Source organism: Dama dama, chromosome 16 (assembly GCF_033118175.1).
Source record: "Dama dama isolate Ldn47 chromosome 16, ASM3311817v1, whole genome shotgun sequence".
Taxonomy (NCBI): Eukaryota; Metazoa; Chordata; class Mammalia; order Artiodactyla; family Cervidae; genus Dama; species Dama dama.
In genome coordinates this window covers 43,467,556-43,495,288 of record NC_083696.1, presented here as the reverse complement: position 1 = coordinate 43,495,288, position 27,733 = coordinate 43,467,556, and the positions used below count along the sequence as shown (strand labels likewise).

Sequence of the window (27,733 nt, the reverse complement as noted above, 5' to 3'; positions counted from 1 at the left end):
CATTCCACAAGAAGCTTAAAACTGAACAGATCCCCAGACAATTAGCTTTTCTCTTTTCTTTCTCCACCACCAGTAATGTTCCTCACTTCCTTCTCCCTGTCCCACCCAGTAAATAGCACCACCATCAACCAGTCACTCAGGCAGCAAGCCTTCACAGATACATTCTACGGCCAACTACTCATTCCTGCCTTAGTGCTAGTGTTACCCAGCCAGGCTTTCTCTGCTCGCCCGTACCATAGGCAAGAGACGAAATGTTGAGACAGGAAGAGACTTTAACTGGGAAGCTGGCAGACCAAGAAGATGGCAGGCTAGCGCCTCAAAATAACCATCTTATCGGGGTCCGGATGGCAAGTTCTTTCATAGATCAGAGAGAAAGAAGCAATGAGTAGCTAAAGTCAAAAGGCAGAAGAGAGCGGGAGATGCAGTGGTGAAGTAAAGCGAAAGGGTCTTCAGTCTCGCAAAACATCTCCAAGGGAATGGCCAGCCTTTGGAAGGGGTGAGTTAATCTCTTCTGTTCACAGGTGGGCAGGGACAAACTCTGTCTCTGCAAGTTGAACAAAGGCACTTTAGTTTACAGTCAAGCAGAGGGGCAGGGTTCTCCAGACAAGCCATTGAACATGATTATAATAATAAAAGCAAATCAAAGAAACAGTTTCCGACAGGGAGTCAAAATTGGCTTCCTCCCTCCAACACTATCCTTTAAATAGTTTCCAAATACATGACAGCTTGTCTTTCACACTCTGAAACAGTTCAATATGCTTTTTGAATGGTCAAGTGAGCGAATACATTGGAAAGGAAGATAATAAAGTGAGAAAAATGATGGCACATAGTGCCCTATGTTAATATTCAACAGAATAGGTTTTATATTGTTTTTCAAAGTGTTTCTCTCCTTTTTTGAACTTGAGGTCTCTTCATTCAGCGTTAGGAAATGACTGTTGACTTTTTTCTTGTATGAAGTTGTCTTTGTTCCCTCTCCCTCCTTGCTTCTCTTTCTCCCTTAAATATTGCCTTTCTTTGGGTCCCTCTCGCTGCCGGGGAGCCCTCCTCCCAGCACGCTGGTCAGCTCCTCTCCCAGCCCGCTGGCTTAGCCCCGCCCACGCGGAGCCCAAGTCACGAGGCCGCGGGCGGGGCGCAGCCCAGGGGGCGGGGGCTCCACAGCGCGCATGGGCGGAGCGGGGAGCGGGCCGCCCCAGCTATATCTGCGCCTGCGCGTTGCCGCTGCGGGGCCAGTCGGGACGGAGGAGACAAGATGGCGCTGCGGGCGATGAGGGGGATCGTGAACGGGGCCGCGCCTGAGCTACCAGTACCCACCAGCGGGCCCCTGGCTGGGTCTCGAGAGCAGGCGCTGGCAGTTAGCCGGAACTACCTCTCCCAGCCTCGTCTCAGTAAGTATCAGAGAGCAAGACGAATCCTGTCTTTGCTCTTAGCCCCTTGCTCCCACTCACCTGCTTAACCAGAGGGGTGGGGTGGGGTGGGGTGGGGTGGGGTGGGTTTCTCGGTCTCGCGCCCCTGTATCCCGACCTCCGCGTCTCTCTCTAGAAGCAGATTTTCAGTGTTTCTTAATTTCCGTGCCAGCGGTGGGCTAAGGGGAAGAGCACCATCGGGAACTTTTTCCTGGGTTGGTGGGCTCCGGGCTGTTGCGCTACCCTGTGCAGCTTCCCGAGGCTGAAGTATGCTCAGGCGTTTGCTTCCTGTCCTGGAGGCAAGGCCGCTCCTTGCAGCGCTCATCCTGATCTTCTGCTGGCCTCGTTTGGATCTGCAAGGGTCTAGGGAACGCCCCTCCCCATCCCTCTGCCTCGGGTGTGGACCTCAGGGCAGGTTGTGAGCTCCTGCCGAGGTTTACGGTGTAGTGTCGTCGCTGACGTGGTCAGGCTTTTCTCGGATGGAGGTCAGGCCCACAGCCAGAGGGAGATGTTCGGTGGAGAGGCAGCCCCGCAGGAGGACACCTAGAAACCAGCGAAAGCCAGAGCTGAAAAGTACCCCGCGGGTCATCCCAGTCTAACCCTCTCATTTTACAGTGAGAAGCCTAAGGTTCTGAGAGCGACAGCCTTGCCAGGCTTTAGACATCTAATTACTGACAAAGCAGGAAAATTCCAGATGTCTTCATTCTTGCTGGACCTTTTTCCTACCATTAACTTGAGCGCAAGGTTGTCTTAGGGAAGACAAGCAGTTTTGCCTGTATATGTAGAATATATGCAAAACTATGCAGAGGCATGTTTAAAATGTTGTTATTGTGAAAAAATCCTGATAACCAGGCTTAAGTGGGCTACTCAGCAATTCCAAAAGAAATGGTTCTTGATTACTAAACAGTACCAATGTGTAGCGTCAGACCTTTAGGCATTGGGGATGAGCCCTGAAAGTAGACTCTCTACAATTTAGGAAAGCACCTGATGTTTTCCAACACTGGTTAATTGCCAAGAGTGCCTATTTGTGGGTGGCTCTTGGGTTAAAAAGAATTTCAGATGAAGGGTTTCAGTCTGGGCGCTCTCTTCCTGACTAATCCCATCCTGATCAGTCACTGGGTCATGTGACAGCACTGCAGTGTGAAGGAAAGGAAAGACTTGATCATAGGTTTGCTGAGATGTGCTCTTTTTTCTTTTTTGAGATATAGTTGATCTGTAACGTTGTGTTAGTTTCAGGTGGACAGCAGAATGATTCAGTTATATGTGTGTGTATGTGTGTGTCTCCTTTTTTAGATTCCTTCCCACTAGAGGTTATTACAAGGTATTGAGTATAGTTCCCTGTGCTGTAAAGTATGTCCTATTGCCTAGTGGTGTATACATTTTAATTCCAAACTCCTAATTTATCCTGCCCCCCCCAACCATGTGCTTTTTATAATGGGAATTATTTGCATTAGAGAATGCCTGTTGGGAGTTTGTGTGAGCTGAAGTAAATATTTCAAGAAATTGACAGAAGTTACATTCATAAGAATACGTTTGTGCCTAACAATTACAGATACTCTCACTAATTGCATTTGTATGCTTTGATGTTCTTTGGGTAGAACAGATAAGACATTAGTGGTGCTTCTAGGAAAAGATTAGAAGAGGCAGTAGTCATTTTTCCATATAATTATTCACTCGGTCTCAATTCAGAGTATCAACCGAAACATAGTTGAAAGAGTACTCCATGAGTAAGGTTTTGAGTTCTTAAGGGAGGTGAGTATGATTTCTGGACATTCTGTGTGTGCTTAGCCTGGCTGAAGAACTTCAGGAGATGAGATTCCTCCTGACAAGACACAAGATTGCAACACAGTGCTTAAAACTGAAACTTTGTGGTTCAGGAATCCATTTTATCCTCAGTGCCTAGTCCAGTGCTCACACATAAAGAGGCATTCTGTTTTGTAATTGTTGTGTAGCTCGCATTTAAACCCCTTATTCTGATAATTTAGTGTTTGAATCCTTAATGTGGATGGAACTGGAGTAGGGATTTGGGGTACTTGGTTGGAGTTTTCCTTCTGTGTCTGGATTATTCTAAAAAACACAAATGATACCATACTTATGCTAACAGCATTTGAATGTCATTTTTTTTCTTACATTGCCACATTCTTGGTTCTGGTTAACACTTTAATCACTTCTGAATAAATATTGGTTAACCTTGTCACTTTTCTAATTAAAGATGTTACCATCCTAAGTGAAAAGTTATAGTTATTTAATGTGTGTTTTTTGAATAAAGGAATGGAATATTGGCACTTCCACTGTACAAATAGGATGCTGGTTTTGAAAAATTTGGGAATTGTGGGGCTGTTAACAAGGTCTGGAAAATGAGATCTGCAGGCTTGAAATAATCTTGAGCACATTGGTTGAATTTCTAGTCACAAGGAAAGAAAACTTGATTTTCTTTTACACTTTGAGCACGATTCAGTAATACACGTAGAGCTTTTGGATGTTAAGCATTTTGAATTAATCTCCTGTTTCTTGAGATCCTAGATCCTCCTGTCTTGCAGTTCTTATGTCACAAAGCAGACCTAACCTCAGTGAAAAGTCCAGTAAAGGAATCATTGGCCTGCCTTTTTTCTAGAACCTCTCTCTCCTTGCCCCATGCAAGGTGTGGGTCCCTACTTTTCTTGCACAATAGATGATGATTGTTGTGGTTTTGTTTTGCTAATAAGGTAGAGGCTGAAGGACCAGATCCCATATTGTGCAATGGTTGTTGAATTTTCTCTTTGAAAGTTTCACAATCATCAAGTAGTGTTAGTTCTGGTGAACAGTCTCGTATCCTGTAGGAGGAAGAGGATGTCATCTGACCAAGTACATGCTTCTTAAAACCTTTGTAGATTTGGGGTTTAAAATGTTGTCTAAATATTTATCACCCCCCTAAATATTCAGGATCAAAGATGTAACCATGTCTGCTTTGTTGTCAGAAGTTCTAATCATTTCCTGCAGACCCAAGTTCTTGTTTGTTTGGAATTTTCAAGAGAAGAGTGGTCATTATTACTGTCAAACACAGGCATATTTGTGTAATTTGTGAATGGATTTTGATTATTTTGAAGAACAGCTTAATGTCTTTGGCAGCTTCACTCTAAACAGTTGTCTCTGCTTTGGGCTGCTAATAGTATTGGTGAGTTGTGCGTGCGTGCTTAGTCGCTTCAGTTATGTCTGACTCTTTGCGACCCTACGGAGTGTAGCCCACCAGGCTTCTCTGTCCATTGGGATTTTCCAGGCAAGAATACTGGAGTGAGTTGCCGTGCTCTCCTTCAGGGAATCTTCCTGACCCGGGATTCGAACCTACATCTCTTATGTTACCTGCATTGGCAGGTGAATTCTTTACCACTAGTGCCACCTGGGAAGGCCCAATAATGATGAGGAAAGCTGGGCAAATGTTGAGAGATGAAAGGTGGTGCCCCTCCACCATTTTATTATTATGGAAAGGAGCTATAGTTTGTATATAAACTGTCTTCTCCCTGTTTGTAGTCCAATGCTAGGAACTGTGCTATCTCCATACTTTTAAATTATACTGGAGACTAAGGATTATAAAGTACAAATTTAGAATTAGGAGAAGGAGGCATAAACAAACAAAAATAATTTTAACCCTGTCTCTTTGATTTAGCAACAGATTTCTCAGAGATGTAGTTTAAGTGTGGAATCTGTGTCAGCCTTGCCTACCTCCCAGTGCTTCCTTGTGAACTGGAACAAGGTAGCCTACCTGCAGATGCTCTGTGAAGTGTGAAGCAGTTTGTTTTGGTGATATGTTTTGTTTAGTTTGGATTATGCCATGTATTAGTTTCTTTTGTATCCAACTTTAATTTAAATCAAGCATGTTGCTTAAATGCTGCTTTTTATCTGAAGTGGTCTCCTGATGCTTACCAGGGAGAGAAAACTGCTGAAACATCTCCATCAGTTTCTACCTTTTCTGCTTTAACTTGTCTAATTGGAGAAAGATTATTTTTCAATAATGATACAAGAGTGTCCCAGACCGCAGAAAAGCACCAGTTCAGTTTTAGAATTTGAGCTGTAGCACAGAGTTAAAGAAAAAGTGACTGGAGGTGGACTGTGTAAGTTCAGATCCTTAGGGAAGTTACTTAATTTCTGGGGGGAAAAAAGAACAACTTGGAATAATATTCATTAACTCATAGACCTTTTATGGAGAGTAAAAAAGAATTCCTGACAAGTACTTATGAAATATTATTGGTGGTTTTGGTATTAATCAATTTGAATGGTTCTTGACTTTTTTGAAGGCTATGTACATTGTTTTAAATTTTGAGACTGTGGTGAAGTAGAATCTTGTCTTCTATAGTAGCAATCAACTTGATTCACTATTTCCGGGAAAAGCAATCATTAGTGGGTTTTTTTTTCTTGGTCATACTTTTGTCTTGTGACTGGCAAAACTTCATAGTTTTGAATGAGCTTGAATTTAAACATGAGATTCTAAAGGATCATTGTTGAAGAGGTTAAAAATTCAAAGTTGCAAATCTTGTCCAGAAAGTAAAGAGAATTTCAGAACCTGAAGCGTTTTACTGATGTTACAGTCAGCAGTTACCTATAAATCTCAAAACTGAATTCCTCTACCCTCACTGGCCCACTCTCTCCTCCTGTTCCCAACTGTTAAGTTTTTTGAAAAGGTCAGTTTTTAAAAGCCAGGTGCTAAGAAAATGTGTTTCTAATGTAGTTCACTTTGCATATCCACATAGCAATTTTAGAAAATCATTGAAAATCAGTATTTGGAATCTTAAAATGAGAACAATGAGGAAAAGAATCTAAAAAGAGTAAATGTGTGTGTGTGTGTGTGTATAACTGATTCACTTTGCAGTACATCTGAAAGTAACACAACATTGTAAATCAACTATATGCCAATAAAAGTTTTTTCAAAATTATATACAAAAGTATTCTTAAAAAATGAGAAACACCAGGGAATTCCCTGATGGTCCAGTGGTTAGGACTGTGCACTTTTAACTCCCTGGCCTGGGTTCAGTCCCCGATCAGGGAACTACAGTCCCTCACGCCAGGTGACACTGCCAAAAATAAAGTAAGAACAAGGAAGAAATTGTTTCAGGGGTAGGAATTATTTCTAAGAGTATTAGGTTGTTTTAAAACTGTAGGGAGGATGAATCAGTAGTATGTTAACTGTCTTTCAGGTTGGTGGCAGTCAGTTATAACATTTGTAATATTCTCTACCTGGTCTGTAGCTGTGACTGTGATATACAGGCAAAGCATAAATTAAAAAAAGAACTCATGAAAACAAATAATGCAGTGATATTAGGATGTGCGCTTTTGTATTTTTATTCTTACATAAAGTCATTTGCTGGCTATTGTTGGCCTCTAGTTCAGTCTGTGTTATTTAAAATCTAATATATGAATTATTTGGATTGAATTCATGTTTGGGGCCATGTTGTTGTATGTATGGCTGTACAGCCTTGAATGTGAATAATTATTGTAAACTATATTTTACAACTTTTTTTTCTGGCTTTATTACACACATTGTCTATTTGGTCGATGATTTAATCATGTCATAATTTAATGAATCTGTTTATTCTTTCTTTTCCCTCCAAATATCTGTGCTTTAGATATAGTTAGCGGATGATGAATTTTCCACGTATGCCCAGTAGTCTTATAATAAAAAAGTTAAAAAAAAAAAACAAAAACAGAATCGGGAGGATTACCATAAAAGTAGTAGAAAATATAATAATTGAGATCTTTCTAATAATCTTGAATTGCTTGCTTGCTTGGGTGCAGTCACATCCTACTTACTCTTCGAGACCCCATGAATTGTAGCCCACCAGCCTCCTCTGTCCATGGGATTTCCCAGGCAAGAATACTGGAGTGGATTGCTGTTTTCTCCTCCAGGGGATCTTCCTGACACAAGGATCGAACCCACATCTCCTGTGTGTCTTACATTGCAGGTGTATTCTTGACCACTTGAGCCATTGGGGAAAATCTTGGAGGCATGGTTAACTTGTTTACATGGACATCCATTCAGGTTGTGACTTCCTTTTTATCTAATGTTGAAAAAAGTAAAAAAGAGTACTTAGGGACCTCTATTGATCTTTATAGTCATAAATGTATTCAAGCAAATATCCGGTGTCAGGAGGTCAGTGTCCTCAGAATGAGACGAGTGTTCCTGACGGCACTGGCCTGCGCTCTCCCTGTTTGTACTGGAGCACTTGCTCCCTGGCTAAAGAAATAGTGTTTTTAAATTCTGAAGCTCCTTGAGTGATCAGACTGCTTGTTTAAACAGTTTCCTTATTTTTGGACATCTACATTCATGCAGAAAATAAGAAATCACACAAGTGAAAGTTTCCCAACTGATTGACAGCTTCTTATAAATTATTGATTTCATTTGTTTTTTCAGCTTTTCTGATTATGAAATTTTGTTAATTCTGACATTGTTGGATTTGCTCTCCTGAGTTCTGATTTATATATGATCACTGTTAATTACATTTGGCATGTGTGGAGCTGTGTTGTGGTTCACCGATGGCTGCATCTTTTCTAAAATGAGGGATTTGGGTAGCTTGTTGCTATGCATAATTTGCAGTAGAAAATATAAGCTTCTTCAATGACAGTAACTTTTGACATTTTTTTAATAGGATACTTGTATGTTCTCTGGCCTTTTATCCCTCTTCATAAGCTCTTTTTTCACAGTTTTTATGGTACCATTTAATGATGGCTTTTTATCTTAACAGACTACTTTTTCTCAGATTTCTTTCACGAGTTTTGTCACTTTTGCTTAAAAAGGGTTCCCTTCCCCTTCTCTGTCTACTTTGCAAAGTGCCACCTTTTCTATAAAGTCACTTCTCTTCTAAATAAGAACAGCTGCATTGTCTTCCCCATGCTCCACAGATCCTCTGAACACCTCTGTTAGAACCCTTAACTCCCCTCCTCCTCATAAAATTGTGGACTCTCAGGAACTCTCTCTCTTTGCCTTTGTTTTTGTAGCCTGGGTCCTTGAAGCAGTGTGATTTATAGTAAGAATTCAACATGGTTTGGGTTGAATGAAGGGGAATTATGGAAAGTTGTACAGATGGGGGCATATTTTATGAATTCAGTGAAAACTTTCATACTGTTTGAGTGCTCCATATAATAATGGATGTGACAAAGCAGAGGATTTTTGGTAATACCAGAGAGGTAATGGAGACTGTTGTCCTGTTTGATTAGCACTGACTGTTTCTGTTTCTTTCCAGCATACAAGACAGTATCAGGAGTTAATGGTCCATTAGTGATCTTAGATCATGTTAAGGTAATACCACTGTCATTATCGTCTATTTATGCAGTTAAAAGCATAGTACTAAAAACTGTAATTTTTTGTAATTAAAAATTACAAATTTTAAGCCATTCCTTGGTCTGAATGTCATTGCTACATAGGAGATAAGAGTTTTAGAGCAGAAGTCAGAAGATAGGATTCTAGTACTGGATCAGTTCTGGATTCTGTTTGTGGCATTGAGTCCCTTATCTGCAAAATTTTTAATTTCTATTTTTTAAAAAAATTAAATTTTTAATAAAATTAAATTATTTCATTTAATTAAAATTAAATTTTTAATGAATTAAATTTTTAAATTAGAAAAACCTCACAGGTTTATTAGGGAAATAACTGTAATATCTGTAAGTATGTTTTATGACTTGTAGGATATTAGATAAACAGTATCTTTTGGCTCTTGTCATAGACTACCATATATTATAAGTACTTGTTACATATATGTTTTATCTTCTGTACTAAATTTTAAGGTCTTTAAATGAATAAACAATAAACTTTATCTTTGAGGGCCTGACACTGGTGTTCAGTTAATGAATAAACAGGTTATCTCAACAGTGGCTAAAACCATAAAGTAAAGAATAGCTTTTACTTACTCAGTTTGTTGAAAGACTCTTTTGTTACATTTTGTTTTTTTTAGCCACACCTATATAATAAGAATTATCTTAGAAAAAGAGGCACGTAATATAGTTTATAATTGAGTACCTTAGGTGAAGCCTCCTGGGTTTTGTGATTAAAATATCTTCAGAGGAGATTATTTGTGTAATATGCTCAGTGATTCTGCTTTGGTTATTGTTGAGAGTGGATTGGGGGAAAGGTACACATTTATTAGTTTGTTGAGAGAAGTAATGATGAAAGTACGTTTGGCATGTGGCCCTTCTAGATGCAGAAAGCAATCAAAAGACTTTTCCTAAAAGAGTGCAAAGTGCATTGTCTGTTCAGCTTTATCACTAAGTTAATATTTTTATGCATGACAGGGTACCTATACAAATCAGACTAAGCATGTAGCTTACTCCTGGCCATAGCTTCATGCTAGTATGCAGTTTGATTCAAAGCTTCAGTATGTAGCACTGAAGTTGTACCAAATATATGCAGATATCCATTAATGTTTTGTGAAAGGATGGAGCATACATTTTTCTTTTTTGAGAAAATATTGAAAACATTATTTGTTTTTTTTGTCCTTTATTCTTTTTTACATACTTTTTATTAGATAAAATTGAGGCTTATATTTTAAGAATATGAAGCATATTTGTAAATATACTTTCAAACAGTTTAAAATTATTCACGTTTCAACTATATTAAATGTTGAACTCAGCACCAAAAATATACAATACAAATATGTAAATATCTAATTGGTAAGGGTTCTGAAGGGTAAGTACATGATACTATGAGAGTCAGTAACAGAAAGGACTTCAAAAACATCTTGGAGGAAGTAATTTTAAGAAAGCTGAGAAAGTTTTATTGAATGTTTGGGGTATGACTCCAACTGAGGAAAAACTGGTGAATAAAGCTTATGTAGTTGTAAGCATTTATATGCCCTAATGCATATACATAGGATCCAGGAATATATAATTTTATACAAATTGTATCAGAATAGATGATGATGGAGATTGCTATATTTAACTCATTTTCTGAAGGTAGCACATCTTTCATTTCTAAACCAGACAAAAGATAGTATCAGAGAAGAAACAGTATAGCTATTCTCACTCACAGGCATAGATTCCAAAATGTGAGCATAAATGTATGCTCACATATTGGATATTAGCAGGAATATATTTTAAAAAGTCAACAGAATTATGACAAAGTAGAATTTATCCTAGTAATACAAAGATGATTTGATATTAGAAAATGTCGGTATGATTCAGGTCATTCATAGATTAAGCTAGAGAAAGTTTATGCTCTTCTCAGTAAATGCCAAAAATATATCTGATAAAATTACTTGCTTCTTAAAAAAAAAAGAAGAAGAAGAAAAAGAGGGTGGTTTTAGAAATAAGGGATATGACAGACTTTCAAAACCTCTTAAAGGCTATCCACGATAACCTACCGCCAACAGCACCCTTAAGGGGACACACCTTTGGGAACACTCCCATTTAAGTCAGGAACAAGGTGAGGGGGTCCGCTGTCCCCACCACTCTCCATCTTTGTTGGTTCTTTTGCTTGAACCCTAAGCAGTGTTGTGGGAAAAAGAAATTAGGGGATATAGGGATTAAAAAGGAAAAGGCACAACTATCATCATTTCTTGGTACTGTGATTAAACGGAAAACACAAGTCATTCAGTGGACAGACTATTAGAAACAGTAGTGTGAAACAGTGTTGCTGGATACAGAAGATCAGTCTGTAGAAATCCGGAGAAGGCAATGGCACCCCACTCCAGTACTCTTGCCTGGAAAATCCCATGGACGGTGGAGCCTGGTAAGCTGCAGTCCATGGCGTCGCTAAGAGTGGGACACGACTGAGCGACTTCCCTTTCACTTCTCACTTACATGCATTGGAGAAGGAAATGGCAACCCACTCCAGTGTTCTTGCCTGGGGAATCCCAGGGACGGCGGAGCCTGGTGGGCTGCCGTCTATGGGGTCGCACAGAGTCGGACACGACTGAAGCGACTTAGCAGCAGCGGCAGCAGTGAAACTTTATTGAAAGACATAAAAGAAGACTTCAAATAAGAGGAGATTCCACACCCACGAGTGAAAAGACTCAGAATTCTCCCCAGGTGACAAAGTCAGTTAGGAGCAGATAATAAAGATTTGGTGCAGGAGTGAGCAGGCATTTCAGTGGAACAAAATTAAGATTCTTAAAACCAGCTCTTCTCACACCTGAGAATTTGACTTGGTAAATGATAAAGGCTACATTACAAGTCAGTGGGGGCTATTTGTGTTACTCAGTAGATAAGAATTGGGGCATTTGGCTTCCTATATGGAAAAAAGAAAAATGAGAAAAATACAATTACTTACCAGAAATAAATCCGAATGGATTAAAGACCTAAACATGAAAAACCTATCAGAAGACAATACAGAAGACCATTTTTATTTATGACTTTAGATTGGAAGGTTTTCCTACAAAAAAGAGGCAAATCATAAAAGAAAACAAGTCATTTTATTGCAAAAACTTCTGTATGATTAAGATTACCATAAATAAAATTAAAAAAAAAAACAGACTGGGAGCAGATACTCGGAAAAGGATTAATATTCAGAATCTATGAAACTTGTCTAAAAGCAGATTTAGTTGAAAAGTGAGGAAAATATGTTAAACCAATTACAGGGAGTGAGGTCAGAATTGTCAGTGAGCATGAAAAGATGCTTAGTATTAATAGAATCAGAAAAATGCAAATTGAAAGATACTATTCTTTATCAAAATGGTAAAAATTAAAGTTTGGTAATATAAGATTGGCAAAGATGTAGGGAAAAGATACTTTTCTATGCTACTAGGAAATTGTAAAGATTACTCCTTTGCAGAGTATAATTTCACAGAAAAATGGACACAACCTGTAACCTGCCACTAGGTAACTAAATACCTTAGGGAAACTTAGGCCCACTTGCATGAGGAGCCACATGTGAGAAAGTCCATTGCAGTATGTTTGTGCTAGTATAAATTTGTAACAACCTTGAACACCAGTGGCAGAAGAACAGCTGGATGAAATGTAGTATCACTTGATTTTATCTTAAATATTACCATGACAGACCCAAAATATTTGGGCAAGTGGGAAAAAACCAAATTGCAAGAGGATATGTTTAGTATGTTACCATTTAGGTAAATGAAGCATTAACAGTATATTTTTGGAAACATGCAATTTAAAATATTAAAATGGACTAGAGGAATGCACTTCTAGTTAGGAGAAGTGTATATTGAGGGAGGTATATTAGCATTATTTATAAGGAGTAATTATTTTATTGTTTAGTTGCATTTTATCCCTGTTCCCCAACAGCACGAAGTGACTAAACAGCCCAGAAGCAAGCATCATTGCTGAGTAGAGGGAATGTAGTTATTTGTTAGTTTTACCATCTTTCTATAGTCTGAAAACTTAAAAATATGCATAGAAGAAAAAAAAAATTAACTGCTGTGTTTCCATAGAATCAAGATTCTTTTTTCTATACGTTTTGCTGTGTTTGCCAGAATGTGTGCCAGCAGTGAGTGTTTTAAGGATTTAAACTACCTGAGGATATTTAACCTCTTGATACATACCTGCATGTATAGGGGACGTGTAGGGATTGCACAAGCATGTGTGCTATGATAGAGCCTATAGAGCATTTGGGCTTCTAAAACGTTGGTTTATTGAGCCTTTGTTTTTTTCCTATTTAGTTTCCCAGATATGCTGAGATTGTGCACTTAACACTACCTGACGGGACGAAGCGGAGCGGGCAGGTTCTAGAAGTTAGTGGTTCCAAAGCTGTGGTTCAGGTAAGCATTACTTTAAAAATCTGGCCAGTTGAACATTTTTCTAATCACAAAAAAGCATAAGAAACACCAGTTATGTTTTCTGGTGATTATCACATAAGTATACAGATCTTCCTTGACTTAGTAGTGGGGTGACATCTTGATAAACCCCCATCAGTAAGTTGAAAATACCATTTAAGTTGAAAATGCATTTAGTACACAGAACCTATTGAACATCACAGCTTAGCTTAACTTCCATTGAAGGTGCTCAGAACACTTAGATTAGCGTGCAGTTGCACAAGACCGTCTAATGCAAAGCCTATTTTATAATAAAATGGTATGTATCTAATGTATTTCTACCATATGACCCCTCTGTCTCTAGAGGTTGATTACTGACTGTGACGGAAGAAAATTAATTTTTCTTGTTTTCTCGCCAAATGTCTGCCACCTATGTGCATTCTAGCCCAATAGCTCCACTGGTAAAATGGCTTTTTTTTTTTTAATTGGTAAAATGAAGCAGATAATCACATAGAAGGAAAGAGATAAAAAAACAGAATTCACAGCTTGTGGATTGAAACCAAAACAAGATCTGAATCTGTGTCTTTAAATTGTCTCTGATAAGTCTAGTTTTTAATGTTACTGACTATAGAAAGTGGCAGTTTTCTTGAATAACATATTGCCCTAAAAAGTAATCTGGATGGCACCACTGACTCAATGGACATGAGTTTGAGGAAGCTCTAGGAGATGGCGAAGGACAGGGAAGCCTGGCGTGCGGCAGTCCATGGAGTTGCAGAGTCAGACACGACTGAGAACTGAATAACAACTAAAAAGTAATCTAAAGCAGAGGTCAGCAGAATTTTTGTAAGGGGCCAGATAGATTTTTTTAGGCTTTGTGAGGTTTTATCTTAGGTCTCCTCTGTTGCATGGTCTTTACACTTTCTTACCCTTTTTTTTTAAAAAAAAAAAGAAAAACCACTCTTTCAAACTGTGAAAACAAAAAAAAACATTCTTAGCTTGCTTGATAGGTTTGGCCTGCAAGCATGACCCTGGTTATTTAAGAGGTGGAAGTCTGGTTCATCACCCACCATGAACACTTCTTCGTTAGTGATATTAAAAGTAGTATATACATTTATGTATTTTACTTTATAAGGGCCATTTAAGAGGCAAATAAATTTTAAGTGTTTATGATCAAATTTCTTTTACTCTTCTGTTTACCTTTCTTTCTTGATAGGTATTTGAAGGGACTTCAGGTATAGATGCCAAGAAAACGTCCTGTGAGTTTACGGGGGATATTCTCCGAACGCCAGTGTCAGAGGATATGCTTGGTAAACTTATTATTATTCATTCTGAGCAGAGATCTGTTTCCTTTTTGATGTATTTCCATGTAGTCTTTTTAAATGAATGTTTAGAAACACGGTTAAAAAAGTGAACATTTAAGTCATCGCGCTCTCTGTCCTGTCTTGCCGTTGTCTAACAGGTCGGGTGTTCAACGGGTCAGGGAAACCCATTGACAGAGGTCCTGTTGTCCTGGCTGAAGACTTCCTTGACATCATGGGTAGGGACAGAAAGTGGACTTCGTGTTTAGGGGGAACAGCATCTGTCTTATACCTTTGTCAGAGAAAGGGTGATTTTTATGATACTTAAGTAAATAACCAACATGCTTCATATTTAATTAGTTATTTTGTTAATTATTTAGTAATTTTATTTTTCCCAGAGCTTATCTTAATTTTTTACATCAAATACTACAAGATATTGTAAAATATTACTAGGATATATCTGAAATATAAGTAGTGGAGCCCTAATGGCTTTGAAATTAGGATTTCTCTCTTGCTACACCATATAATTTATGAATCTACAAAAAATTAATGCAAAAAAGTTTCCGATTTCAAAAATAACTCATTTTTTAAGAGTAGAAGGAAATGCTTTATATGACTGTAGTCTTAATATGTAGATGTACTGAAATGTTCTCTTTTGGAAATGCATTAGGCCAGCCAATCAACCCTCAATGTCGAATCTATCCAGAGGAGATGATTCAGACCGGCATTTCGGCCATTGATGGCATGAACAGTATTGCTCGGGGGCAGAAGATTCCTATCTTCTCTGCTGCTGGCTTACCGCACAATGAGGTGAGAACTAGAACCTGTTTGATCTGAAATTTAAGAAGAAAGGATCTCCAAATGTTTCACTGTTAGTGAGAAACCAGATAAAGGATTTTCAAGGTAAATACCCAGTGTTACTGTTTATATAAATCCAGCTCTATTGACTATCTTATCCATGTGTATCTGACTTCTTCCTTACTCAGGAATCTTTGCAAAAATTACAGGATAATTTTGTTAGGGAAAGACCTTTAAGACATTCCAATTTCATTTATGATTTAATTCCCAGAAGTTTAGGATAAAGGTTATTTTGTTATAGAAAATATTATTTTAGATTTCAACTCGGTCCTTTTATACTCCCCATCAGATTGCAGCTCAAATCTGTCGCCAGGCTGGTTTGGTAAAAAAATCCAAAGATGTAGTGGACTACAGTGAGGAAAATTTTGCGATTGTATTTGCTGCTATGGGTGTAAGTATAATCTTTTTCTGTTTTAGAATGAAATGTAAAATTGCTTATGTTCTTAAAACAGTGTAGAAACATACACATGTATCATTCAGTTTATCTCCAGGTAGAGAACTTTCAACTTGGCATTTTGGGCAAACCATGGATTAGTATTTAGCAGTTGACTGGAATATAAGAATAATTTTCTCTTTGTACCCAAAGCTGACTGTTTACTCTCTTGGCTTTTGTGAATGTTTTGGGAGTACCTGAAGCTTTAAAAGAAGGAGCAGTGCATATCTATAGCTTGGCCTTCATTAGAAATAAATGCTGGGGGAAAAAAGAAAAAGAAATAACTGAGACTCTTGCATCTCTGAGCACTGATGAAGTCATTGCCATTTAGGTAAACATGGAAACTGCCCGATTCTTCAAATCTGACTTTGAGGAAAATGGCTCAATGGACAACGTCTGCCTGTTTTTGAACTTGGCTAATGACCCAACGTAAGTAAACAAATATGCTGTTTCTCTCTGTTTACACAGGCTTCTGGTCAAAAATATTACCTTAAACTAGGGAGGTAAAACACTGTAATGAAAGCTTCATGGGCCTAGGAATAAGATAACCATATGTAAATTCCAGCTCTGCTTTTTGCAAGTTACTTGGCTTTGGGCAAGTTATTCAAGCTCTGAAGCTCAATGTCTGCTTTCGTAAAATGTGATAAATAACACTTGTCTCACAGAGTTGTGCATATTAAATGAGATAATAAGTTCCTTAGAACATGGCCCACGCTCAGTAGGCGGCCTTCCCTCTTACCTGTGAAGTCTGGCCCCTGTTGTTTCCTCCTCCTCCTTCTCTCTCGCTTCCTCTCTTGCTAACTTTTGAGAACTACGTAGTTCTGAGAAATTGTGGGGCATTTATAAAATAATCAATTTAGCTGTGTAGCACTGAGTAAATACATAAAAGAACTCTGCCTTACTTAAGAATTTTAAAGAAGTAATTTCTTCACCTTCCTCAGTTTGTGTAAAACTTTAAAAGGGAGATTGTGCTATTATTTCCGGAGTCAGTTTGTTTTTGGCCTTTTTGTCTGAGTGACATAGTACTTAATGTTTCATTTCAGTATTGAGCGAATTATCACTCCTCGATTGGCTCTAACCACGGCCGAGTTCCTGGCCTATCAGTGTGAGAAACATGTATTGGTTATCCTAACAGACATGAGTTCTTATGCTGAAGCACTTCGAGAGGTAATTTTTCTCTTAATTACAGTAGGTTATCTTGTTAGGGTTATCTTGTTGCTCTGCAGATTTTCATTTTTTTTTAATAAATCATTTTTTAAAATTAATTATTCATATATTAGTATAACACCTTAATCAGGAAAGAAAATACTATTTTTGTCAGCCTAGTTGAAATGATTGAAGATGAGATTTAAATTATTAGCCTGTTTATCATACTGTCACTATCTCCATTGATGAAGACTGGATTCCCAGGACTTTTCCTGGTGATCCAGTGGTTAAGAACCCACCTTCTAGTGCAGAGGTCGTGTGCTCGATCCCAGGTGAGAGAACTGGGTTCCCACATGCCCTGGAGCATCTAAGCCCATGTGCTGCATCTAAGATGTGATACAGACAAATGAATGAATGAATATTAAAAAAAAAAAAAGATTGGATTCTTAAAAAGAGTAAATCATGCAAGCTCTACCAGCGACTCTACCAGGAAGTTCTGTCTCCGTCCGGACAGTCCATTTTTAGCCCTTTTCAAGAATTTCATTGAAGATGTAAATTTTTATATATTTACATAAATAAAGACTATACTCTGGCAGAACCCTCTTCAGAACTTTTGTCCCTTCAGAAAACTCAATATTTAGAAACAATATAAGATTCTAGCATCCAGAAGTGTAGGGTGTGTTCTCATGCACAGTAGGAAATTTTGAGTGAGTTGCTCTTTTAGGTATGTAAGAAAGAGAATAAGACTTCTGAAGAGACATGCTATATAAATATCTAGGTTCTTAAAATTCCCCAAGATCTGTCACCATATCTCACTCTGCTTTGGTGCTTTTCCATTGAAGGACTTTTTTTCTCCCATCCATCATAAATAGTCACATCAAAGGCAGTAAAAATAAGTATTAATGAAAATTTTTAGGAAAGACAATTTAAAAGCCCTTTTTAAAAAATTATTATTACATTCAACAGACAGCTATTTTGTCAGATAGCCACTTAAGTTTTCTGTATGTTTATCTTACTTTCTACATGATCTCTTTTGATGTTCAGTTGCTAAGTCATGTATGACTGTGACCCCATGGACTGCACCATGCCACATTGATGATAACTGGTCTGCAGGCCACAGTTTGAGTAGCTCTGATGGAGCATGCTCTTGGAGGTGCCAGAGTAGCCCTTAGAAGTTGGGCTTCATGCTTTCGAGTTCTTAGTGGTTGTAGATTAATATGTATACATAATATTCTAGTGTGCATGTCTCTGAGAGACCTCTTATTACTGTTCTTGTGCAGTGATCTAGGGAAATTATCTGGCCCTTGATTCCAGTTGTAATTTGGGGTTAATATTAAGTTCCTCATTAGAGTTCTTGTGAGGATTAAATTAAATGATGTATGTAAAGTATATCTGGAGAAGGAAATGGCAACTCACTCCATTCTTGCCTGGGAAATCCCATGGACAAAGGAGCCTGGTGGCTACAGTTTGTGGGTTTGCAGAGTCATATGCAAGTGAGCACACACACATAAGATGCATTTGATTTTTTCAGAGTTAGTTTATGTAAATCTGCAGGATACATAACATGAAATAAATCTTGTGAACTGAGAAGGTTCTCTTGGTTTTAAAATGGACTTCCTAAATAAAAAAATAAAATAAATGGACTTCCTTTGATTTATAAAATTGCAAGCTGGATTTTTTTCTGGAAAGCTATTCAAAGATTCTTGTTATGGCAATAATGATTTTAACAAAAAGCTTCTTGTCCTCAGTTGTCAACATTTCTGTTGTAAAATAATGTGAAATTTTGTTGCTAGATTTTTCTAAATGAGACAGTACTTAAAATGAACAAGGTGATGTATCTGACTTTGTAGTTTGGCCTATTCAAACGTGTTCTGACCAAGCGTTAGTTCTCATATCCTGGTGTGTGATTCTGTTCTTCTTGACTCACTGTCAGGTTTCAGCAGCTAGGGAAGAGGTTCCTGGTCGACGAGGTTTCCCAGGTTACATGTATACAGATTTAGCCACAATATATGAACGCGCTGGTAGAGTGGAAGGTCGAAATGGCTCTATTACTCAAATTCCTATTCTCACCATGCCTAACGATGGTAAGTTTTGCGTCTTTGGATTATAGCAGGCCTGATCATTGTAAGTGCTTTAATTTCAAGAGAGGGGATCATCTATCGTTTTGAGAGTATGCTCCAGGAGTTGAGTTTACCTAATGATTTGTTTCTAATAAAATTTTTTCACTTTAAAGCTACCTATAATTACTATTCTTTAGTAGAAAAAATTTTCTTGTAATTTTAATTTTTATTTGTTAGCTAGAATTTAGTGTCTGCTATTTGCAGGACACTGGTCCAGATGTAAGGAGTTTTTTTAAATGTATGAGCTCTTCCTATTATAAGCTACTCATTCTACTTGGATATTATGTATGTGCACCAGTAATTTAAGGTAGCTTAAGTGCCAGATAAAGAGCACATGTAGTAAATGCCACAAGACTGGCGGTAGAATGATTGACAAAGGCTCGTTAAAAATTACTTGGTTTTACCACATGTGTAAGTACACAGTGCGGTGCCTGCCCAGTAGCTCCTGGGTGAGACTTTCAGCATTCCCCTTGTGTTAGTGTCTTTTTCTCTTTATCTCAGCTGTTTGTTTTAGATGCTTTCACAGAATATTTTCAGAAACAGTAATAACTATAACTGAGCACTGTTTCAAGTGTTCTGTAAATACTGACTCATTAATTCTTCATGGTGACTTTGAGGTGTCCGCTCTCCTGTGAGGCACAGGAAGGTAAAGTGTCCCAGATGGGAAGTGGCGGCTTTAGAACCCAGGCAGTCTGAGCGGTGCCTCAGACGTGACAGTGACTTGTCCCAAGGAAGTAGCTGCGAGGTTACTCTGGTTGACAGACTGCGGGACACCTTGCTCTGCGGGGCCTGTCTGGGCGGCCTGTAGTGTTGCTTTTCTGGTTTAGCCTGTTTGTACTTCCCATGTTGAAATGTTGGGTGCCCATCTGGGATAATTTATGGAAGAATGCTGTCTCAGTACACGTCAAATGGTCAAATCTCTGCACGCGAACTTTGTGTTTAAATGGACCTTCATTTGTACTTGGGGGAGAGGCAGCGCATCTGGGAGAAATAGTACATTTCATGAATGTGGCTAATTTAACTTGTGTCGACACGTACCTGGCTGGTGCTGCAGCCAGGTGAGCTAAACTGGCCGTCGTGGTAACCTCTGACCATTTGTCTGTCTAGATTCTAGACTTTATTAAAATCAGATAAAGTTTTGAAGTAGAGTGGTTTCAGTCACAGTGGCCACCTTTCACGTGTTCAGTAGCCACGTTTGACCAGTGGCTGCCGTACTGCACAGCACAGATAAAGAATTTTTCCATCATCACAGAAAATTATTTATATAGCACTGTTTTAAGTAGTACAGATAGCTTCCTGTGGTTTTGTGTATATGAGATGGACAGTAACTAACATCAGATGTCTTCCTCTGGTAGATATTACTCACCCGATCCCTGACTTGACTGGATATATTACAGAGGGGCAGATCTATGTGGACAGACAGCTACACAACAGACAGGTATTGAACACTTGTGCAGTGCTATAAGCTTACACATCTGTTCTTCAGTTATTCTTCAGTTATTCTTTAGTGTCTCTGACTTTGCTGTTAGGAATTATTTATTTAGAAAATATCAACTTGAATTGTTTTTAATATGACTGTGAAACTGTCATTTCTGTAATACTAAAATCTAGTGTGGAAAAGACTGCCAGAGTTAAGAATTAAATTTCCACTTTCCTTATTATGCCTTAAAGTAGAATCTGTTGTCTCAAAGAACTTTTTTGGGGTCTTTATTCAAAAATAGTATGGGCCACCAATTTTGTTACTAATATAAAAATAGATTTTTCAGATTTTTCTCCTTTTTATTGTTAATTGTTTTTAACTGATGTATAATTGATAGTCACATGTGTACAGTGTAATGGTTTGATATTTGTATTTGTTGCAAAATGATCACCACAATAAGCCCAGTTAACATCTGTTACCTTACATAGTTAGTTTTTTTCCTTACGATGAGAATTTTGGAGATCCAGTCTTCTAGCTACCTTTAAATATACAACACAGCATTATTAACTTATGTAGTCACCATGCTGATCATTCCATCTGTGTGACTTACTGACTTTATCACTTACCTTTTGATGTCCCTCACCCATTTTTCCCACCCCCATCCCCTGCCTCAGGCAGCCACCAATCTGTTCTCTGTGAGCTCAACAATTTTTTTGTTTTTTAAGATTCCATGGATGTGAGATGATACATACTCTCTTTTTTTATACATTATACATATTTCTCTTGTATCTCTTTCTCTCTGACTTACTTCACTTAGCGTAGTGCCCTCAAGGTCAATCCATGTTGTCACAAACAGCAAGATAGCATTCTTTTTTATGCTGAGGAATAAAAAATGGAATCTTTTAATTGTTTTTTAATAGATGCCAGCTTCTAATAATGAGCTTTTTGATGAAACTTAATCTTTTTATGTGTTGTTTGATGACAGTTCAGAACCATCTTGGATTTGATATTACAGACAGATTTTGAAAATTCAGTTTTTTAAATATAATCTTGTACTGTTTTGTAGATTTTACATTTTGGATTTGATTTCTCAAAAGAAGTCTTAAGCTTTAAAATATTTCTTCCTTATCAGGAAAAGATATTAGGACTCATCTAGGAAACAAATGCAGCAGCTTTATCCAATTTAAATAATAAAAATGAGTTTCACAATCCTTTACTACTAGTAAAGCTTGAATTTTGTACTTAAATATAATATTTTCTCCCTTCCTATTTTAACCCAAGATTTACCCACCCATTAATGTGCTGCCCTCCTTGTCGCGGTTGATGAAGTCTGCTATTGGAGAAGGCATGACCAGAAAGGATCACGCCGATGTGTCTAACCAGCTGGTATGTGTGTGCTTTCTTAGTTCATTCCTTCTGCTTTCTTAACACCTCTTGTCTTTTTTCCACATCACTTTTTTCTCCACCATCAAAGCAAGAGTGTAATATAGAATACTGGAATATCAGTGGAATTCATTAGAGCCAAGTAGTTTTTTCATAAGGATAAATAAATGCTCATGACAAAGATCAAAATTCACATGCCTTGGAGAAGGAATTGGCAAACCACTCCAGTGTTGTTGCCTGGGAAATGCTATGGACAGAGGAGCCTGGCAGGCTACAGTCCACAGGGTCACAGAGAGTCGGACGTGACCGAGTGACTAAGCACATAGCTGCTGAGGTCCTAGAAGCTGGCCCTTTATGTGGAGCACCGCTCCCTCTGGCGCTGGGCCCAGGGTCTCTCCCTGAGCTGCCGGTGTCAGTAAAGAGGAGACCTTTCCCCTCCCCGCCCAGTCTGTCCCCCCGACAGCCGTGTAAGGACCCATGTGTCCCGACTGAGACGGTGCCTCCCACCTGCTCCTCAGGTCCTTCATCCCTCCCACCCCATCCCCTCGCCAGTCTCAGATGCGAATAGAGTTTAAAGACAAGAAAAAAGAATCACATGCATGAGACCTGCCTCCCAAAGTGTATGAAGTAGTTTTTAAATAAAAAATCAAGGCCTAAAGCCTTTAAGTTTTTATTAGTAATCTTAATAGTAATTATACAGTATTTCTGAAAAGATATTCTACCTTATTTTTTGTTTAACATAGTAGGCAGTCACCAGAACACTAAGGGGTACATAACGTATTCTGTGAAATCCTTGGTTTCTATAGCCCTGAGATTGTATAGCAAGCATAATTAAAGGAAAATGCATGTGACCTTAAAATAGGCATGATAAACCTACTAATATCACAAATATTTTTTTTGAATAGAATTTAGAGATGGATTTCTCCCATAGTGTAAGTTATATGAAAATGCTTTACAAAATGTAAGTTCCTTGATATGTTTAGGGAGCATTTTTTTGTACATTGTTGGTAATGTTGATGTATTGTTTGCCTGAAGACTCCTTTATGAGTGAGACTATTGTATAATAAAGTCTTTCTGACTTGCATATGAACTTTGTGAATTACATTTGGAAGTACTGTGAAATCCTATGAAGATAGCTGTAGCAATACACTTCCATAGCCCAGATTATTGTTAACGTTTATGAAACTTTGTCTCTGTAGTATGCGTGCTATGCTATTGGTAAGGATGTACAAGCCATGAAAGCTGTCGTTGGAGAAGAAGCCCTTACCTCAGATGATCTTCTTTACTTGGAATTTCTGCAGAAGTTTGAGAGGAACTTTATTGCTCAGGGTAAGATGACTGTTTTCCCATGAATATAAACAGCATCCTAGGTAGTTTTGAGGACTTCTTTCCTAGTCTGAGAGAATTTACATTGGTCTCCATGCAGTTTTCCCTTTGATCAGAGAAGAGGTTCTCCCAGCCACCTGCCATGTCTTTGTTCTTAGCCCTCTGCCTTCAACTCCTTGATCCAGTTGTTTGGCTCCTGTCTTATTCTTTCCCTTCTTAGAACCAGCCTTCTGCTCTGCTGCCTCCCTTGTCACTTCTTCTTAACCTCTCTGCAGTGCTCTACTCTGGTTTGGGGGCTTTCAGACTTTTCCAGTCCATCTATCTTCATCTTCCTGATTTCCTGTCTTCTTGCTTCTCAATTGTTAATGTTTCCAACGGCTTAATTACTTCTTCTTTCTGTGCTTTTCCCCCTACGCTGATGACTGACTTCCTGTTTATGAGCCTTTGGCCTCTTTCTGAAGCTCTAGTCCCACGTTTCTAACTGGGATACCTTTGTTTATGCCACGATCTTATCAGGCTTAGCTGGTGAGAACCAGAGGATTTTCCCAGCTGACCACCTGCCTAGTAGTTAACTCCCTTTTCAGTTTCTGTCTGCCTCTGGCATGACCGTTGTCCCGGTTAGCCCAGGCTCCGGAATTAGGGATTCTTAACCTTTTTCATTTATTTTCCACTATCAAATATTGACTAATTTGCATTGTTCTCCTTTAAAACATCTTGTTCTGTTTTTTTTTGTTGTTGTTCCTATTATAACTTAGGCCAGTGTTTCTCAAAATTGAACATACTTTTGAATCTACTGGGGATCTTGTTGAAATGCAGATCTGATTCAGTAGAACTGGGTGGGGCCAGAGAGTCTGCTTTGACAAGTTCCTGGGTGATGTTGAAGCTGCAATGATCTCTGTCCACTCTGAGTCCGAAGACGTAGTCCAGTCCTTCTCTCATTATCTGTGGCTGGTGTCTTCACCAGTCTCCCCAGTTCTATACCACTGCAGGAGTAAATTTACTGTTAACTATGTTGATTGTCCTTCTGTTAAAAAGTCTGTAGTGGTTTTAATCACATAGCATATGTAGGGCTTTTGAGCTATGTTGTTTGGTCTCTCCCCTGTCACTTCTACGAATGCTGATGAACTAACTATTTTTTACCTCAGTGGTACTTACAAAAGATGTGTTTATTTTGGAATAATGCTTCAGCTATACACATAGGATTTGTGCACTTTTGAGTTTACTTGATACAGTTTTTGTTAACATTAAAAATCCCCCAAATATGTTTGTTGGGTTTTCTTTAAAAAAAAAAAAAAAATTACGTAGAACCACAAAGAACCACAAAGGATAACAACTATTCTGGTAGAGAAAAGGACCAAGAACTGTAACTCTTTGGCCAAAATATGAGATTCACTTGCAGGATAAGGATGATTTTGCTATTAAAAATAATAATGGCAGTAACAACTTTGAAAACCACTGCCTTATTCGGGAGCTTAATTGGCCTTTAAGGCCTTTTATGTGTCTGTACTAGACTCCTTCAGGTCGGCCTCTTTTCTGGGGAACAGCTTTCTCGTTACTCCCTGGATAAAACCCTGACTCTGGTTTCCATTATTCAATGGAATGTATTTAGATCCCACCCAGTTATCAGAAAAAGGCATGTGTGCATGTACATCAAGAGACACTGCCGTCTCGCCTGTGGCTTTCTTGCTTTTCTCTTATTCTCAGAGATACTTACTGTTTAAACCCTCATTTCTAAATTCAGTCACATCCAGTCCGGGGAGACCTAGCTATTTGTTTATCTTTTTTATACTCCACGCTCCCAGTGTTAGGTCCATAACAGAGTAAATTTTGAATAACTCTGGTAAGTTGATAGTAGTTGGCCTTTACTCATCTGATCTCAATTTTTTGTAAGGTCCTTATGAAAACCGCACTGTGTATGAGACTTTGGACATTGGCTGGCAACTGCTCCGAATCTTCCCCAAAGAAATGCTGAAGAGGATCCCTCAGAGCACCCTGAGCGAATTCTACCCTCGAGACTCTGCGAAGCATTAGCTGCTACTTCATCGCTGGCTCGATGCTCTTGTGAAGTACTGGTTCTGTTTTCTTTATTCCTTTTGCACTCCCCCATCCCCACCTTTGTGTTGGAGTTTACTGTGTTACCCTGTAATTAAAAAAAAAGACTAGGTAACATACTGTGCCAGTGTTGCAATGTTTTAAACTGCTAACAGACTTTAAAATATCCCCTGTTTAGAAAAACCTGGATCCTTCCAATGCTTTCTTTAAAGCATCTGAGAGTTGGAGGTGAAGTTTTTCATTGATGTGTGTATTTGTACATAGTGGTGTACCTAACTGTCTAATGTCCTCATTATTGGAGTCTCTTAGCCCTTCCCTCTCCACCCTGGCAAGAGTATCACTATCTGAAGTTCAGTGCTTTGGTCTCCAAGCTAGGCGCAAGAGAGGGGTCTGAAAGACACTTCTCAAAGCCAAGAGGCTTTCCTGAGCACTGGTTTTAGATTTTGGTATGCCTCAGGGTCTGTGCTGCTGCTCTCAGCAGATGGTTTTTACTGCCCACCTGCTCTTTCCTGTCTAATGGATAGATTGGAAAAGGAGTTTCCTTTTCCTCTTTGGTACGGATTAGCTTCAACCCCAGTGTCTTACTGCTCTTCCTCCCTATGAGTAACACAGAATCATGCCACTTTTGCCCTGCTGGCATCGCTCTGAGCAGCAAGATAGCCTGTCCTAATGATCCTTACTGGGTTTCCATGCAGAAGAATCATCATTACAGTAATTAATAGAACTGTTGCTTGGGAAGAGTTGGGATACAATTTTTTAAGAGTAAAAAAAAGAAAATATCCTTTCTACATTTGGACATGCCAGCAATGGTTTTAAGTTTCTAGAATGTTGACCAGATGCTAAAAGGCAAGTGGGGAAGAGAAAGCACGTCTGTGTATGGATTTGTTACATTAATGTGTGGATATTTTAAACTCTGTTAGATAGTAGCCTTTGGGAAACCCCCGTTCGGTCCTGCTTTTCGACCTCTTTGCCTTTTCAGGGTGATCTTGTGGCGCAAGTGGCAGCGTTAAAAGCTTTAGCCTTTCTGCTCCTCCTCCTTCCTGCTGCGAGCCCTGAGCTGTCTTCTATGCACTTCTGACCTGTCTGCTGTTGGGTCTGTCTGTGTTCTTTGTTCCTTGGGTGCAATAGCAGCTTCTCCGTGCATTCCATCTTTCTTTCAAGTTGTGTAAAGTTCACGTTTTTCTCTGAAGGTGTAGGGGGTGGGGGTGGGGGAAGTCAGCATGATTATATTTTAATGTAGAAAATGTGACCTGGATATAAAATGAAAATAAATATTAAATTAAACGAAAGCTACCTATAGTGACTCTGTATCTTCTCATCAAAAGAGTAGTAGCAGTGAGCAAGTATATAATAATAATGCACCTCTTGGATTCACAGTTTTGAGCATCATAACCAATATTGTGAGCCAGGTCCTCTTACAGGGGAACTATGGTATACCCGTCTGCATTGTAGGTTGCCCTTTCAAGCTCTTTTCTGTAATAACTCTTCTACTGTATTGTTTGATTCAGGGTTAGGAGTCCCTAAGGTTATTATACCATTGTTTGTTGCAAACATTCTTCAGATTTTGAGAGCCTATATGCCATGAATGAAAGAGGGTAATAAATAGAAAGTGAAAGACATACTGAAGCAAGCCAAAACTTATTTCCAGTAAAATCTGAAACATTTCTAGTATATAAAGAAAACATAGTGGTTAAAACACAAGAACGTGGCATCATGGTAGCCTCCCACTTCTTTCCCCTCCTCAAGTGAAAGCAGCATTCAGATGTGGAGGAGAGGCTCCGTCAGGGCAAGAATAGGGAGACCTGGGCTCTGAGTCTGGTGTTGCCACGAAGCATGTGATCTTGCTAAGTCACTTAACTGATCTGTGTTCCTATTAGGGTTATTATATGGACTTGAGGTTTTGTATGTGAAACACTAAAACAGTGCCTGGTCAATGGTAGGTCCACAGTAGGCCACTTTTAATAGCAAAGCTTTACTAAGGCAGACTTAACTACTCTTAAGTGATACTTGGAACTAGTTAGTTAAGTAGTGCTCTTGTTAGTTTGTTATCTTTTAGTGAAAACATTTTAATTAAAAGACCAGTTAAAGTTATGCTTTAATGTGGACTCTCTCACTATGATTGAATTTTTTAAAGAGAAAAAGTTTTCTTTGCAGTTGGCTTAGAGTATTTGGGAGGTCTCTTCAAAGTTCAGGCTAACTAAGCCATTAAGCATTTATTGCTTGAAGTTGACTGCCACTTCAGTCTGTAAGGTTTCATGTAAGTGAAAAAATGTTTTCCGGCTAATAAATGCCTCACTGAGATGTTTTATTCTCAGCAGCTGTGGATGGTGTCTGATGTCTGGAGTGAACAAAGCACTGTCTGCTTTTGAAATTTTCTCTTGTACCAGTAATGGAAAGTTAGCTCAGTCCAATATTAGGGAACAAAAGAAAATAGTTTCCTAGGCCTAACTGAAAATACAGTTTAAAGATGACAAGAAAAGCTCAGCAAGGCAATTTTTGAAGGACAGAGAACTTAACTACAAAGAAATGGGTTTGGGGGACTTCTCTAGTGGCTAAGACTCCATGCTTCCAATGCAGGGGGCCAGGGTTTGATCCCTGGTCAGGGAACTAGCTCCCACATGCTGC

General features: G+C 38.7%; 1 protein-coding gene across 1 annotated transcript; it reads left to right on the top strand.

The window, feature by feature from the left end:
• Window positions 1-1,204: 1,204 nt before the first annotated feature.
• ATP6V1B2 (ATPase H+ transporting V1 subunit B2) lies at window positions 1,205-26,401 on the top strand. Its single transcript, XM_061163942.1, has 14 exons — window positions 1,205-1,385; window positions 8,615-8,670; window positions 12,980-13,078; window positions 14,286-14,379; window positions 14,532-14,609; window positions 15,041-15,180; window positions 15,518-15,619; window positions 15,993-16,090; window positions 16,705-16,828; window positions 18,741-18,891; window positions 20,283-20,365; window positions 21,629-21,733; window positions 22,930-23,059; window positions 24,948-26,401. Exons 1-14 carry the CDS (start codon window positions 1,250-1,252, stop codon window positions 25,085-25,087), a joined length of 1,536 nt encoding a protein of 511 aa, XP_061019925.1. The 5' UTR covers window positions 1,205-1,249; the 3' UTR covers window positions 25,088-26,401.
• Window positions 26,402-27,733: the final 1,332 nt, after the last annotated feature.